The sequence below is a fragment of the Polypterus senegalus genome, chromosome 7, assembly GCF_016835505.1.
Source record: "Polypterus senegalus isolate Bchr_013 chromosome 7, ASM1683550v1, whole genome shotgun sequence".
Classification (NCBI taxonomy): Eukaryota; Metazoa; Chordata; class Cladistia; order Polypteriformes; family Polypteridae; genus Polypterus; species Polypterus senegalus.
Window position 1 is genome coordinate 48,524,796 of NC_053160.1, and position 18,271 is coordinate 48,543,066.

General features: G+C 38.3%; 1 protein-coding gene across 1 annotated transcript in view; it reads left to right on the plus strand.

Annotated features, from left to right (window-relative positions):
* Positions 1-15,193, plus strand: part of LOC120532527 (fructose-1,6-bisphosphatase isozyme 2) — a 47,781-nt gene extending 32,588 nt beyond the window's left edge. Inside the window, exons 6-7 of the mRNA XM_039758597.1 lie at positions 5,398-5,517; positions 14,804-15,193. Of these exons, the coding sequence (XP_039614531.1) occupies positions 5,398-5,517; positions 14,804-14,998 (315 nt within the window). The 3' untranslated portion in view covers positions 14,999-15,193. The remainder of the gene's footprint in view (positions 1-5,397; positions 5,518-14,803) is intronic.
* The last annotated feature ends 3,078 nt before the right edge of the window (positions 15,194-18,271 follow it).

An 18,271-nucleotide genomic window follows, 5' to 3' on the forward strand; every position in this document is an offset into this window, starting at 1 on the left:
TTCTTCCAAAAAAAAAAACAAAAAAAAACCCATTAAGTCTATATATAGTGAATCCCTAAAGTCCCACTGTCTACCCCACTACTTGGTAGCTTATTCCAAGTGCCTATGGTTCTGTGTCTAAAGAAAAATTCCTAATGTTTGTGCAAAATTTACCCTTAAGTTTCTAACTGATCCACTGTACTAATTCCCTTCATAAATGTCTCCTCTTAATCTTGTTCTGTTTAAACTGTAAAGGCTTAGCTCTTCTAGTCTTTCTTCATAATTCAACCCCTGTAGCCCTGGAATCAGCCTAGTCGCTCTTCTCTGAACCTTTTCTAGCCCTGCTATGTCCATTTTGTATCCTGGAGAACAAAACTGCACACAGTACTCCAGATGAGGCCTCACCAGTACGTTATAAAGCTTGCACATAACCTCTTTGGACTTGTATTTTACACATCGTCCTATATAACCTTACATTCTGTTTGCCTTCTTATGCCAGTATGGGAAGACAAACAGAACGTTCCATGCAAATTCTTTTTTAGGCCACTGCTGCTATCAGTTTAGAGTCTTGGCCTAGTTTCAGTCTTGTGTCACCAAAGCACTAAGAACATAATAAAGTAAAGTGATGGGAGAGAAAGCAACTGATGATATCCCCATTTAATGTAGCATTGATTAAAAAAAAGTTAGTGAGTATGCGAACACTACTGGTAATGACTGTTTTACAGAGAATAATGGGAAGTTTCTTCCATCTGGCTTAAGAGTTAGAATGAGGTCCTTTTTAATGCACAGGTATTCCAGAGGGTGTGGTATAAGGTGTAGATAATAAGTAAGTTTTGTCAGAAATAATCAACAGATACATTATATATTACTTTTAATAATGCATTTCCTTAATGACAGAAACCCGCCTCTAAAGGGAAACGCACTGGTCCTTCGATATAAAAAAAAAATTTAATGCCCACGCCTTAGTATAAAATTATAAAATGCGTCATTCCAGGTTTGTCAAAATGGATATAATTGTCCAGCAAGTTTAAGTCAATTGAAATTCCCCATACATTCATACCTGGTGGAGCGCTCTGATGCAACTCTAGAGCTTCAAAGTTGTAAGGTCAAATCCTAGTCCAAGCACTGCCTATTGTCATATGCTCTTTGTGATCCCATCATTGGTTTGGTCTTTTTTACCTTCTTTGTTGCATTCCTGTTCCCTTTAGCCATTTTGTTAATTATTTTCACTTTAGTTCAGAAAATGTGGTGGGGCTTCACCTGGTACATGACCCTCAGGGTTTCGCAGAGCAGGTGGAGACAACTGTGAATGAATTTGGATTAAATATTGTAGGAAACAATTACAGTAGATGGTTCACTGAGATTAGCATTTCTAAATCTTATAAAGGAACACCTCAAGGTGTGTGAGGTGATTTAAACAGCAAAGAGCAATGGTGCTCTCGTCAACACCATCTTATCAATAGCAAGCCTGTTGTTACAATGGATAACGCTCTATGGCAGAGTCTCCCAAAAACATCCCTGTCAAATATATAAATGTATGTGGAAAACACATTATAAACGTTAAAAATAAACCTTACTTGTTGCAAGGGCACACTATTCTATAAAACCAGATTACACTTCATCATTCTAAGACATCACTGAGCTAATTGTTAAAATGAACATTTCATTGCCGCTGGCTGTTTGTGGTCTTTTTGCTTATAGTGTACACAATAGAGTCAGTGTGAAATTGAATTAGCTGCTACATCTATGAAAAGATAAACTCTTGAATGTACTTTCAAGCTAAATGATGTGCCATCACACCCACTTAAAAGGAGGTGAAGAGAACTTTCATTAATCAAGGCCTTTATGCTGTTGATAACAAAAAGCCACAAATGATTCAGATTTTTGTAGTCAGTACACCCATAACAGTTAATTTACCCGATGACACTGATAGCAGAAGAACTGTGGATGAGGCTTCACAGCATCCAAGTTCTGATTGCACTTCTAAACAAATAATTAAAGTAAGTTAACATTACCATCAAATTGTAAATGCCAAACATGCCACACCAGAATGTATGCAGGCCACAATACTGAATTGAATGTTATTCTTAAGATATCCATTTTTATATTTTTATACTAGTATTACCTTAACAAATTAATTTAAGTTTGCCAACCATCCACAGTTTGTTTCACTTGCTTGTACCATGAACATTTACAATGCATGGATTGGAGGATGGGGGTAACATTTTAGAAAGAACCCATGTGGGCATAACCAAGAATTTTATGAGTTGTCCCCAGAGATGTCTCGTTCTGAGAATCTCATCTGGCCACACATGACAAGCATCTGATAGACCTGCACTCACCTGAGGGAAATTAAAAGATATCCTTATGCTGGAGTTCTTTGCCTTTGGCCCAGATCTAGTTGTCTGGTTCTTCTGTACATTATAATGTTTAGGTAGGACTTCTTGGATTCATTTTGTTGTTGCACAATTAAGTATTATAGAAAAAAAATCTGCCTGTGTCTAGCAGGGAGCACTAGATCTATGAATGGACCAGAGTTAATGCTGGGAACTACACTGTGGAAAAGTAGTTCTCCTTACAATATCACCTGAAATCCAAAATGGCAACAAAGAAACCACATCAACAAAAAAAAAAAAAAAATTGCTTCACAAATGTAAAGTATCATTTAGCATACAACCCACAATAATACTCTGCCTGGAAAAAAACTTTAGAAATTAAATAGAAGCTATGCATTAGTTAGTTGATGTACTCTCAGCTCTCTGGCTGTTACCCTCTCCAGAAATCAAGAGTTTTGTAATTTTACTTTGTACCGTTGCTTATGCCATTTTGTTTTGGTTTGGCATGGCCCTTTATGTTATAACACAGCTGCGGCACCCTTCCCGGGATTTGTTCCTGCCTTGCATCCAGTGTTGGCTGGGATTGGCTTCAGCAGACCCCCGTGACCCTGTGTTAGGATATAGCGCAGGGGTGCCCAATACGTCGATCGCGATAGACCGATAGATCGGAAAAGCAGTGCAGGTAGATCGTGTTACATTCAATTTTTTTTTTTTTTAAATGTTAGTCTACCATATATCCTCCCTATGGCATTTGCCACTTGATTGACATACAGGGCAGCCATTCTGAGATCTCTTTTCTTCTAACACACTGGTCATCCCACATGCACCCATACAATCAGTTTGTGATTCAGACTACGAATGCCATGAATGTGATTACCCCGATCTACGTGCTGTCAAATAAACGAACCACACGCCGTGGCGCAACGTAAAGAGGCTTTGCCTCTGATGCTGACGTCCGAGGTACGATCAACAAGAAGGGGTGCAGTGAATGTGTACGCCTGATGAGCCCAGAATTAGGGCGAAACACGTGTCACGTATAGCATTTTTAATGTAATTTCGACCTGGTCATTTTAAAAGTAGCTCGCAAGCCAAAAAAGTGTGGGCACCTCTGATATAATGGGTTGGAAAATGACTGACTGACAATTTAACCTCCTTCACTCATTCAAGAATGTTATTAACATTAGCCTTTGTTTACAAATTGCCTTAAAAAATCTCCCTGGTTTTGATCCCTCACTTTGTATTTTTAACTTTAATTTTTTTTTTTACTTTTTCATTCTTTTGGTTCTTACAGTTATGACCCTAGCTTTGTTTCTTGACGGTCTTATTTTCTTTCTTTCAGCTAGTTTTTGATGGTACAACACTAATATGGTATGGCACATTAGTGAATTAACTGAAAATTTTAGATTTAAAAAAAAAAAAAAAAAGCAAAATTACGTTTAAACCCAAATATCTTGTAAAATTCACCCAGTATGTTTAATAAGATAAATTTGGGTCAGTAATGAAAAGGGATATTTTTGTTCTGGTACTTGTCTTATAAGTTCCATGTGTTTCTGGAGACAAATGACCAGTGGTTTAATAACAATAGCAAAGAGCTTTGGTGATAGTGGACAGCTTTGTTGGATTCATTATTCTGATATGAAGATTCTGAATTTATATTGTTCATCCATACAGATGCTTCTGGACTGGAGTAAAATAATTTGATTCAATCTAAAATAATTGGTCCAAACTAGATATGCACATTGTTGTAAAGAGATATTTCCATTCTGCTCTGCTGAATACTTTCTGTACGTCCAGAAATAATAAGACTTCCAGAACCTTAGTTGCTCAGTAGGGTGTATAACACATGAAACAATTGGTGAACATATGATAATAGTTTTCTACTTTTAATGAACCTTGTTTGATCTCATGATATTTTTAAATGAAGCGTTTTCTAAGTTGCAATTGCTTAATCTTTTGCTAATATCTTGACATTATTATTCAGTATGAAATTGGCCTAAAAGATGCACTATTGACAATCATCTAGACCCACAGCTTTTCCACTTTGTAAAGTAGTGATAATATCTTGAATTTTCGATGAGCCTCAGTTTTTTTTTCAGGTCGTCTATAGAGGTACATGTCAGGCTGCAGCAGTTGTAATTTATTGAGAAAGGTGTTAATGTGGGTTTCAACACCCTTACACTATGGTGTATACAGGGACTTATTTCTTAAATATACAAGGGGGGGACCCAAGAATTCCCAGAATCAGTCAATAGCACTGAAGTAAGGGTGTAGTTACTGACTAGGACTTCTATGCCTACAGTCTTGCGATATCGTGCCTGGTCATATCAAAAATCAAAACAATAATGACTGCGATTTTGCAAATTGATGGATTTGTTAGTAAACGGGTTCCCCGTGGAAAGACTGCTAATCAACAGCATTAGACTGAAATGCTGAAGCATCTACGGGAAAGCATCAGGAAAAAAATGTCCGGAGCCGTGGTGCACAGAAAACTGCATTTTGCATCACGACTGAGCACCTGCACTCACCACATTGTCAGCCAAAGAGTTTTTAGCCAAAAACAATGTAGTTGTTGTTTTGCATCCCCAAAATTGACAACATCTCACTCTCTGTGACTTTTATATTCCCAAAATTAAAATTAAGACTAAAGGGAAGACTATTTGTTACCATAAGAGAAATCCAGGAAAAAAAAAAATCACAGGAGGCACTAGGCACAGTAATAAAAGATGAGTACAAGACATGTTTCTAGGAATGGAAGAAGCACTGGAATATTGTGCATTTGTAACTCAAAGAAAGAAAACTTAATCACTGTGAGTTGTATAACAAAGTTTTTTTGTTTTTTGTTAATAATTTCAGGATTTTTAGGTCTCTCCTAGTTATTACATTATGGTCACTAAATTTCATCCGATTTTCATTATTATCAGATTTTCACTCATTTGAAAGATTTCTTCATAAATTAAGGTTATTCGGTTTATAGGTTTTGACTAATACTATGCTTAACAAATGTTTGTTTCATGTAGAATCAAATACAAAATGACTTGTATAATGTATAATGAGCTGCTAACTGTAAATCTTTTGTTTTTAGGATGGAAGTGCTCCATACAGTTCAAGATATGTTGGGTCCATGGTAGCTGATGTGCATCGGACTCTGGCCTATGGTGGGATCTTTTTGTACCCAGCTAATTCAAAAAGTCCAAAAGGAAAGGTATGTTGAAATTTTACTGTGTGTTTGTCACTCTGCTGACCATATAAATAAAAGGTCTGAGAAGTATTTCAACTTAAATATTCTGACCTATTGTGACATAGCAGCACAGTAGTTAACACTTCCATCTCTCAGCTCTACAAGTCTGTATTTAAATTGTGGCCTGCCCACCGTCTGTATTGAGTCTGCATGCTCTATTCAGATATCTGGTTGGGACTTTCTCTGTGTGCTCCCCACCCAAAAGACATGCAAGATAAGTCGATTGATAAATTTAGATGCATGTGTGTGTGCCCTGCAATTGAGCTGCACCCTACCCAAGCTAAGTTTGTGCCTTGTTCTGCACCTTGAAACCCTCAACTGGAGAGAGTTGGTCTAAAAACTGTTTGACATTAATACACAGATGAATCAAGCTGGATGTGACAAGGTTGTGAAGGAGTTAGTGCTGGTATAAAATGGTTCAAGAGACCCAGGTTTAATTCACAGATTACGTACTTAACTGTATGCAGTTTGTGTGTGTTAGGATAATTGACTTGATATAAGTTTATGTAAGAATATGGATGAATTTGCCTAAGTTAGGTGTAAGCTTTAATGACTCACCCAGGCCTCATTTTGTAAATCCTTGCGCATACACCTTATGATTATTACTGAACTACCACTTAAAGAAACTTTGCGTTTTTGTGTCATGTAGAAATAAGCTGATGTGGTTAGACTTAAACAGTCAGGGCATTCATATGGAGTGCCACAGCTCCGGAGTTACTCATCTCTTTTGTGTGTCCTTCTGTAGATAAACCAACATAGATCATTAAATTTGCTTTTACATCTACAGTTATATTTCTTTCTGAATTTTACATTATTGGTGAAACCTTTTAATATACTCAACAGCCAATATGAGATTTTGCTGTAGGCTATGTTCATAAATAGTTGTGAGCAACTGTAAAATGTTAATTGTTGCTGAATACCCTTGGGGTGTTTTGTTTGTCTTAAACAGGAAGGACAAAATCTAATAAAACCCTCCCTATAAATTTCAACAATTATAAACGTGCTTCTTTTACTGAAAGAATACTTGAATTAAACAAGGCAAGAACAATGTAGACATCCCTAATAAAGGCTAAAGAATTAAATTAGCAAAAATAACTAAGAACTGGGCTGATAAAATGAAAAAAAGCAACAATAATGAATTCAAAACTAAAACAAGGCTGTGAACTAATTAACCATACACAAAAATGATAAATTAACAAGCCTAAATAAAAATCCAAATACAGTAATCAAAATACAGTACTGAAGAAGACACCTAAATCAAAAATAACGTAGCACAATTACTTTAATTAATCAAGAGACTGAATTATTTGAGAGCCCAGTGAAGTGTCCAAAAATCTCACAAAAGTCTAATACAAGTTACATATCCATAGAAGTCTAATCAAATAACGTTACAAAAGACAGCAAACCAGTGCCATAACAATAAGCTGCAGTCGCTCTGACTCTTATTTTCTGCTCTGGTGACTGCAGCTTGATTAACCTCAGCACCTAAGAGCCATAAACCAATAGAAGGCCAATACAAGGAATAATGGACAGTGAAATAACAAAAAAAGCAAAGAAGGTAAAGCCAGAAATGAAGCAAAAGCAAGATTACATGGGGGAGATGGCAACATAAACTAATCCATGATGCTTTATTTCTTATATCCAGTACTAGAAAAGTTTTGCCAGATGCAGTTAGTTCATGGAAACACGTGCAGCAACAATAGCACAAGCCTTTTAAAATTTAAAAGCTCTATAATCTTGCCGAATTAATCACTGATATGCATTGGTTTCATAGAGCAGGGGTCTGCAAAGTTAGTCCTGGAGGTTCATAGTCGTTGCAGATTTTTGTTGATCCTGATTGCTTAATTTGAAACCAATCTGTGCCAATTTATTATATAGCTTGTTAGTGTTTTCATTCTGCCACATCAGGGCATTCTTATATTATAGATCTTTTTTCCAAGGAAAAAATTATCCAAATAATTTGTAGCCTGAAGTCTATTAGTAACTCTCTGTCGTTTACTTTAGAAATATTGTAAATAAATGTGTGGCACAGTGGTGGTGCTGCTGCCACATAGCAAGGAGGCCGGAGTTCACCTACTGGGTGTTTCCTGTGTGGAGTCTGCCTATTCTCCCTGTAGATCCATGGGTTTCTGCTGGATGTTCTGGTTTCATCCCAAAGGTGAAACACATGTAGAGGTAGATGGATTGGCATTGTTAAACTGGCTCTAGTGTGTGTCCACTCTGTGATGGATTGGTGTCTTATCCATGTGTTGTTTTAGCCTTGTGTCCTATGATTGCTCAGATAAGGTCCAGCTGCGGTACCACCTTGCCAAGGATAAGTGGGCTATGAAGACAAATGGATGGATGGATATTTTACTAAATCATATAGATCATGATGAATACAGACAGGTGCAAGTAGAAACAAGAAACAAGTTATTTGCATCGTATTGCTAATAAGGGGCAATCAAACAATGAAAGCAGCTTTCTAAGATTAAAATAAGCAATTAAGGGTGGGGAATTTTAATAAACAAGACAACTAAGCTGAAGCATAAAAATATTGGTTGAGCAATGAGTGCTTCAGTACCAATAGTTGTCTCTTCATGCATGAAGTAGGAAGTGTGGGATGGGATAAGGATCATCACTGGCTGCAGCTTGAAGCGGGGTGCCTCCATCGAGAGAGACAGGGAGAAAGCAAACCTGATGAACAACATTTTTAGCTGGTTTGACCACCCTAACCCACTCTCACCTCTGAGTACTGCATCCTCCACCCATCCTTCTGCCGATACCAGCATAGGAGAGAGTTTCCCCCCTCCCACAATTACAGCAGCCCAGTTAAGCAGAGAGCTGAGGAGACTTTGTGCCATCAAAGCAGTGGGTCCAAATGGAGTATCACCACAAATGTTGAAGGCCTGTGTGTTGGAGCTGGGGTGTCCTCTACAGCGCATCTTCAACCTGAGCCTGGAACAGGGGAGAGTCCCGAGGCTTTGGAGAAAATCTTGCATCACCCCAATCCCAAAGGTATCATGTCCTAGTGAGCTGAATGACTTCCAGCCTGTCGCTCTGATGTCACATGTGATGAAGACCATGGAGCGGCTGCTGCTTCACCACCTGAGGCCACAGGTCCACCATGCCCTCGACCCTCTGCAGTTCACATACCAGGAAAAGGTGGGAGCGGAGGATGCTATCATCTACATGCTACACCGATCCCTTTCCCACTTGGACAGAGGCAGTGGTGCAGTAAGAATTATGTTTCTGGACTTCTCTAGTGCCTTTAAACCATCCAACCTCTGCTCTTTAGAAACAAGCTGACAGAGATGGGAGTAGATTCACACCTGGTAGCATGGATCGTGGACTATCTTATAGACAGACCTCAGTATGTGCGTCTCGGGAACTGCAGGTCTGACATTGTGGACAGCAGCACAGGAGCACCGCAGGGGACTGTGCTTTCTCTGGTCCTGTTCAGCCTATATACATCGGACTTCCAATACAACTCTGAGTCCTGCCACGTGCAAGTGTTCGCTGACGACACTGCTATCGTAGGCTGCATCAGGAGTGGGCAGGAGGAGGAGTATAGGAACCTAATCAAGGAATTGTTAAATGGTGCGACTCAAACAACCTACAACTGAACACCAGCAAAACCAAGGAGCTGGTGGTGAATTTTTGGAGGCCAAGGCCTCTCCCAGACCCCGTGATTATCAGAGGTGACTGTGTGTAAACAGTGCAGTCCTATAAATACCTGGGAGTGCAGCTGGATAATAAATTAGACTGGACTGCCAATACTGATGCTCTGTGTAAGAGAGGACAGAACCGACTATACTTCCTTAGAAGGCTGGCGTCCTTCAACATCTACAATAAGATGCAAATGTTCTATCAGACGGTTGTGGCGAGCGCCCTCTTCTACGCGGTCGTGTGCTGGGGAGGCAGCATAAAGAAGAGGGACACCTCACGCCTGGACACACTGGTGAGAAAGGCAGGCTCTATTGTAGGCATGGAGCTGGACAGTTTGACATCCATGGCAGAGCGACGGGCACTGAGCAGGCTTCTGTCAATCATGGAGAATCCAATTTTTCCACAGAACAGTATCATCTCCAGACAGAGGAGCAGCTTTAGCGACAGACTGAGGAGATCGTTCCTCCCCCACACTATGTGACTCTTCAATTCCACCTGGGGGGTAAACATTAACACATTACAAGGTTATTGACTGTTATACCTGTCTTGCTCTCTCCACCTTGCATTTTTTAACTTGCACTGCATTTTTATCACTCTTTAATTAATATTATTGTTATCAGTATGCTGCTGCTGGAGTATGCGAATTTCCCCTTGGGGATTAATAAAGTATCTATCTATCCATATTAAGAATTTGGGTTGGAACAGAAAACTGCAGCGACTATAGCGCTACAGGACCAATTTTGCAGACCCCGGTTACAGAGCAACATCAAATTCCTCTTCATTAGCCATGTCCCAAACACACATGGCAGGCTTTCAGAGCTACACAGACCCAAAATGGGGCATTGGCTTTGAATATGAAAAAAATATCCTAAATTTCCAGACATGAAAAATACTCAAAGTGCAGGATAAACTGTAAAACCTCTAGCTTGAGAAGACAAAACAAACAAAGAATCTTTAGAAATTAACAATTAACAAAAGGAAAAAAGGGCAAAAAGATTGGCAAAAGGAGTATAACTAAAAATGCATGTCAAGGCAAATAAATTCAATCAGCAATCCAGAAAATCAAAATCCAAAAACAACTAAAAGTCCACAATAACTCTAATATAATACTCCCAGAGAAGATCACAACAACTCTCAGTGAACGTGAGGTACATCTACTCTACGATCCGAAATATAAAGGCAGTGAGTGGTCAATCGGCAGAGATGTAACAGTGGCCTTGCTTCTTGGGGTTCCTTTCATAGAACACAAGGAATATAAGTGGACCATATAACTACACAATACATAAATATTAAACAACAAATAAACATAACAAAATTAACAAAAAGTACATAAAAACAACAAAATAATGAATTAAAAAACAACAAAAGTAATTAAAAAGAGAAAAACAAACATAAGCCAGAGACCAAATCCTGGTTAAAACATAACATCTTTACAAATAATTTACTTCCAGTCATATCTGTAAACAAAAATGGCAATGCCCAAAGTAAACAATGGTTAAGGTTGTAAGACATTCATTATTTTTAACACTCTTAACTACATTATTTAACACAAACTACACATTATCATATACAAATCTGCTTAGGTAATACAAATTACTCATCTAAAAGTGAAAAAAATCTCACATTAGAAGAAGATCTACAAAGTACCCAACCAAGCAAAGTTTACATAATCTGGCATATGCCTCATGGCCTGTACAACCAATTGAGGAGATGGTGTATGCTTCAGTCCTTTCTGTAAGGCTCGATCATGTGGACCTATGTTTGACTCTCAGCCTGGCCACTGTCTGTGCAAAGCAAACCTAACCCTTGTCTGTGTGGGCTTCTCCATGTAACAAAGACATGGTATGTTAATTGATGTCACATGAGCTTTCCATCACCTAGTATTGTTCATTATGTGAAGAGCAGATACGTGAAATTATCAAGCAGTGTAAGAAATAGTATTTTGGGGTTATTCCATTTTTTTTTTTTTTTGAAAGAGTTATTTGAATAGAAATTGGTGTGCTAGGTTGAGCTGAATGGTCTGTCATCACCTAAATTTGTATGATCCTATTCTCTGGAACTGGAATATACAGTATTAGTATGTACATATTTAAGTCTTTGGCACATATTTTTTGAAATTCTCTGCACACTAGCAGAATTCCTAAAGATTGGAGTATTCTAGCAATATTCTTCCATTATATAAAAAGTGTGATTGGACTGATCAAAGTAACTACAGGCCAGTAAACGTAATGAGTGCCACAGGTAAATTAATGGAAACAATTTTTATGGAGAAGATCAAGTAGCACATGTCTAGAACAGGACTATTACAAAATACTCAGGGTTCAGACAAGGAAGTTCATGTTTCACTAATACGCTGAAATTCTAGGAGGAAGCAACAAAAGCATATGATACAAGAGTTGCATATGATATTATTTAATTTTCAGAAGGATTTTGATAAGGAAACCACCTAAAAGGTTAATGAGCAAACTAAAAAAGTGGGAATTTATGGCTTGGTCTGCACATGGGTACAAAATTGGCTCAAAGACAGGAAGCAATGTGTAATGGTAAGGAGAATATTTTAGAATTAGCTGTTCATAAACATGCTATCACTGCTGAAGCTACTCATCTTCTTAATATTCATAAATGACCTGGACAAGAATATTATCAGTAAGCTGGCTAATTTTGCAGATAAAAATAAACTAGGCAGAAGACAAGATACTGAAGAATGAAATAAATTGGTACAGAGGGACTAGGGCAGATTTGTGGAAGATGAAATTTAATGTAAGTAAATGTAAAGCATTTCATGTAGGATGTAAGAACGTTAGATCTGAATACACAAAGGGAAATCTGAAGTGATTATGAAAGCTAATAGGATGTTAGGTTATATATTGTGATGTGTATAAGTCAAGAGAGGTTATGCTTAAGTTTTATAATGCACTTAAGAGACCTCACCTGTAGTACTGTGTTTAGTTTTGGACTCCATATTAAAATACAAACATAGCAGCACCAGAGAAAATCCAGAAAAGAGCAATCAGGCTGATTCCGTTACTATGCGGTATGAGCTATAAGGAGACATTGAACGTGTTAAACTTTTTGTGTAAGAAAACAAGAGATTAAAGGGAAACATAACTGACGTGTTTAAAATTATGAAAGGAATTAGTACAGTAGAACCCAGTTGTTACTTTAAAATAAACTAGCAACAAAAATATGGGGACACAATTGGAAACTTGCCAAGAGAAATTTTGCGGAAATGTTTTCAGACAAAGAACCATAGACATGGTATAATTTACCAAGTTATGTAGTGGAGAGTAAGACTTTAGAGAACTTCAAATCTCGACATGATGTTTTTTTGGACAATCTATGTTATTAGGATGGACGAGCTGGTGGGGCTGAGTTGGATGTTCGTGACACAGTTGTTCTAATGTCCTAACTCTTTCAGGATCTGAACATGTTGGAAAACTTCCTTCTCCCTGTCATTTTAACTAATGTTTCTTCATTTAAGAGTCTCAACAGTCCCTGCTGTTCATCTTCTTCACACTACCACACTGCACAGTATATTTAATATGGCTGCTTGTTTTGAGAGCTTGAGACATAATTTATTATCCTGTTGTATTACTTTGTATCATTTATGAGGTACACGCAGACTACATGAACCCACAGAATCAAAAGTACACCCAGCACAGACTCATGGTGGCGATTTCTCTGCCCAAAAAAGCAAACTACAGGACAGCAATGGGGCGTGCTGCGCTAGGAAGTATGACTGGCAGGACAAAACAACATTTGAGTGCCAACGGGGAGGAGCAGAATATTTCAGATTTTGTAATAAGCAGATTAAAGTCCATGATCTGTTTTTGAAAGGTGAAATTTAAAACAGCAATCTGGGAAACAGTGAAAAAGTCAAAATACAAAATAGCAGGAAAGACACAAGACAAGAGGCTTTCACAAAGAAAGGATGTGCAATATTAGATCAAAGCTCCTAGTTTTATCATATAATTAGCTCCTGATGAACATAACATGATAAAAGACATTGAAGGACTGATATTGACAGACACCTTTCTTATATTTATATACTGTAGCTTCCCGGGTCCTCCTTGCGTGGAGTTTGCATGTTCTTTCCGTGTCTGCGTGGGTTTCCTCCCACAGTCCAAAGACATGCAGGTTATGTGCATTGGCGATCCTAAATTATCCCTAGTGTGTGCTTGGTGTGTGTGTGCGTGCCCTGTGGTGGGCTGCCCGGGGTTTGTTCCCTGAATTGCGCCCTGTGCTGGCTGGGATTGGCTCCAGCAGACCCCCGTGACCCTGTAGTAAGGATATAGTGGGTTGGATAATGGATAGATGGATGGATATGTAGCTTATGGTGTTCTGGATAAGGTACTACAGTATCTGCCGGGCAGACCACAGTTTGTGAGACTGAAGAACCGTGTTTCTGATACTGACATGAGCAAAACTGGAGCTCCACACGGAACAGCCCTGTTTGATTTTCTCTTCACTCTGTACACCTCTAACTTTCATTATTTTACCGGGTCATGTCACTTGCAGAAATTCTCAGATGATTCTACACTTATGGGGTGTATTGATAAAGGAGATGAGACAGAGTAAGGTGGATTTGTTTATTTCTTGGTGCAAACAGAATTGTCTGCATTTTAACTGACAAAACCAAGGAACTGGTTATTGACTTTCACCAAGCCAAAGATCCTGTCTGTGCAGTCACTATTCAAGGTGTAGATGTAGAGGTGGTCCATTCCTACAAGTACTTGGGGTCGACATTATTGACAGGTCAGACTGGTTTTGCATCCCAGAGGAACTATATAAGAAAGGGTAGAACAGGCTCTTTTTCCTTAGGAGACTGCATTCCTTCAATGTGGGAAGTGACTGCACTCACATCTTCTATAACTCTTTGATGGCCAGTGCATTTTTTTGCACTGTGATGTGCTTGGCTAGGCTGGTAACATCACTTCAAGAGAGGTCACTGAGCCAGCAAGCTAATTAAATGGGTAGGTTCAGTTATAGGATGCACCCTGGACGGACCCCCTGGAGGTAGTAGAAAAGCAGACAAGTAAAACAAAACTGAGTGCCATTATGAACAATTCTGCACATCCTCTCTCTGATACACTAACACTGAGGACTGTCAGTTAACAAGTTATTCAGCAGAGGTGTTTCAGGAAACACTATGGGCGCTCCTTTATACTAACAGCAATACACCAGCATAATCCCTCACTGTGACTGTGACAGCCAAAACAGAAGTCTTCTTTCTTTTTAATTTTCTTTTTTGTTCAAAGTGTGTGAGTGTTATTTACTTACTTACTTACTTACTTACTTATCTATCTACAGTAGCTAGCTGAACTTGACATGTAAAGCTTCGCTTGATGATAATTGTTAGTGAAATACACTTTCAAACAATACCTTGAATATCTGAATCTGAATTTGTGTTGTTTTTCTATTTAGAGGTGTTGATTTTTCATGTAATGATTAATCTTATAATTTGTTGACTGATTAATTTGTACCATACTGTAAACTTGTTTGTTCCATAAACATCTTTTGTGATGGTGTGAGCAATTAATGGCATTTACAAACCAAAGGTTGACTGGGACTGATTTTCTTTCTTTCTGTTTTTGCTTTGCAGCTTAGGCTCCTGTATGAATGCAACCCTATTGCATTTCTTGTGGAGCAAGCTGGAGGAATGGCAACAACGGGGACAGAGTGTGTGCTGGATGTGAAACCTCAGTCGATCCACCAGAGAGTTCCACTAATATTGGGCTCCAAAGACGATGTGGAGGAATATCTCACCTTTGTACAAAAGCACCAGAAAAGCGGCTGATGTGGCTGGCAATCCTCGGTCACTGTAGAGGGTCAATAGAGACTGCTACCCTATTAAGCAGTCCTCCCCTATTCTTTGATAATAATATCCTTCAGAAAGTGTTTGTGCTGAACACATTGTCTGAGGAATTCTTAATAAACTCTTTATTTTTTTGTTATAAATCATAATGCTATATAGTTTGTTGTTCATATAAAATGTCAAATAAAAATATTAACTTCTTGAAAGTTATTGAAGGTATGCCAATTAGTCTTTGTAATCTTTAGGCCTTCTTCAATATGTGATCTGCAGTGGACCACTATGGTGGAGTAAGCCAATACAAGAAATTATCAAGTGGAACACATGTCAGAATTATCAGACATGGTCAGGGGTGTGCAGCATCATCATGTGCGACAGTTAAGTTACAGGGCAGCATCATTTGTGCCTAATTTAAAAAATACAGTGAATTATTCTCCTAACCACACACTGTGAAGACAAACATGTTAGTAAATATTATACATTCTTCTTAAGGTTCTGCTCACTGCAGTACTTAACAGATGTGACCCAGAATATGGTGAGTGAAGAGTGGACACATACCTCAGAAGTGACACGTTGAAATGTTCTACACAAGAGATATGAAATATTATAAGCAGAGACCACCCAAAAAAAAGACAGCAACCCTGATTGTTATTGTATGTTTAGGCTACAACAATTAGTTTTTTTTTCTTTCTGGTGACTCCATCATAAACAGGGATAATGTTTCAAGACACCTGCCATACAGACATTTTAGCTAGCAACATATTAGTAATCCTAAACAACAACACTCAAAAGTAAATCAAATGTTGCATAAACAAAACAGGCCACTCAAAGTCCTGACAGTTTCCATCCAGAATTATTTTTCTGCCATGCCTGCACTCGAGATAAGATAGATTCTGTCCTCCCTGTGATCTTAATTTTATCAAGCAGTTTTAAAAACTGATGGATAGATAAGCAGGTGGGGCCATCTTTGAAGGATCCATGCAATCATTCTGCTTTAACCACCAGTTCCTTATGAGACATTATTTATTAATCAATTCAATTTGTGATAATGCAGGATCAGATGTATCCTATCTTGAGCAATTCCGACACAAGGCAGGAACCATTTCTGGAAATCAAACATTAATTCATCCATAAAAACCTATTTAAAGTGGCTGGGAATTTAGTCTAAACACATTCTGAACATCCAATCAAACAACACCCACACAGAAATCTAAGATAGCTGGCCCACTGGCCCCCAGTGATGCAAGACTAGGCTCCTACTGCCCAGGTCTGAGAGCATTATGCTATACAATGTTGTATGTGGGTTCCTTAAACCATTTTGTAACAACCAAGTATAAACTGAAACGTTCAACATTAAACCCTCTCAGACCAACTATGACATTCAAGAATGTCTAATCTCCTGTGTATTTCTGTTAGGTCTGCGACTTTTGCTTCATTTTGTTTCTTACTCTGTTTCCCAAATTTGCTACATAAAGTAACAAAGAAAGGCGACATACAGAAAGGAGATTAGGTGCTTGCCAGACTGATTAAAAACTTGTTTTCTACTCCAGATCATTTTCTTATATGTGTTCACCAAATATGCACGAATCAGGGATGATCTATTTGTATTTTTTGGACAGGCAATAACCTGCCGCAGGATTTGAAAACACAGTTCTGAAATATTTTATTTCTATATACATTGAGTTTTCTTGTGAGGCCGATAAATAAGACCAACTGGTGCATACACATACACACATTTTCAGATAAGCATCCTCCTGAGTTAGACTTTATACACACAAACATGTAGCTTGTAAACACACAACAGGCAGATTATTCATAAATGACATTCTCTCCTCAGACCAAAACTGGTTAAGACCAGTTCACGCAAGAATGCGCCCATCTCGGTGAAACGTTAAATAGGGGGTGGGGGTTGGGCAGAGTTGTTAAGTAACCTGCAGCTCACAGGCTTACATTTGGCAGGAGCTATTGTTGTCCACTGTAACCATTTCTTTTTTTTTTTTTATTAAATTTTTAATAATTTTATTGCACTCCATACAAATCAATCAAGTTTTTACAAAAAGAAAAAATTGAGTTAAGGACAAATCGATCCCCACCCCCAAGAGAGAGAGCAAGGCAAACGGCGTCAAATTTAAGGTTTGTAAAAATACCTAAATTAATAAATTCTCTGTGCTTTATGAGCTTATTTTAAAATATTACTGATTAGATCCTGCCATGTTTTGAAAAAAGTCTGTACGGATCCTCTAACTGAGTATTTGATTTTTTCCAATTTCAAATAGTATAACACATCGGTTTCCCACTGACTTAAAAGAGGAGAGTTTGGGTTCTTCCAGTGTAGTGAATGCAATCACAATTTGTTTGTCTTTCTCCACTTTAAACCCCTCTGGAAGAACCCCAAACACAACTGTTAATGGGTTAGGAGGGATTGTGAGTCCAAGGCTGTCTGAGAGGTAATTAAAATTTTTTGTCCAGAATAATGTTAATTTGGTGCAGGCCCAGAACATGTGACCCAGTGAGGCTGGGACTAGTTTGCAGCGTTCGCAGGTTGGATCATGTCCTGGAAACATTTTGGAGAGTTTTAGACGAGACAGATATTCTCGATATATAGTTTTGAGTTGTATAATTGTATGCTTTGCGCATATGGAGAACTGTAACCATTTCTTTTAGCCCTCTGTAGTACTAGGGTGTTGTACCGTGTTATCCATTATGAACGAAGAGAAAAGCCAAGCAAAATGACACCTTTTATTGGCTCACCAAAAAGATTACAACATGCAAGCTTTCGAGGCAACTCAGGCCCCTTATTCAGGCAAGATGTAACATCGAAAGATTGCATATTGCAATCTTTTTAGTTAGCCAATAAAAGTTGTCATTTTGCTTTTAGCCCTCTGAATCTTTCTTTACTGTGTGGAACTGTGCCACCCCGCAGAAAATCGCATACTGTGCACACAATCATTGTCAAGGTAGGACCGACTGCAAAAACAAGTCATTGTTAACAGAACATCACTTGGACACTGCACTGATCTTTATTAGTGAGCACAAGATGATAGTGAAATGTCACAAATGTGTGAAATTAATTGATATTCTCGATTGGGGGGGTGATTATCAGATTAATTACCGGAGGTTATCAGCATTGACAGAAACTACTTAACTAACGCCAGTAACCCCATTCACTTTCTGAACTCCTATCCTGCTAACACAAGGGTGGTGACAGACATTAGGTTGACAGCATTGGGTACACCCAGGTTTAGATAAGACCCCAGT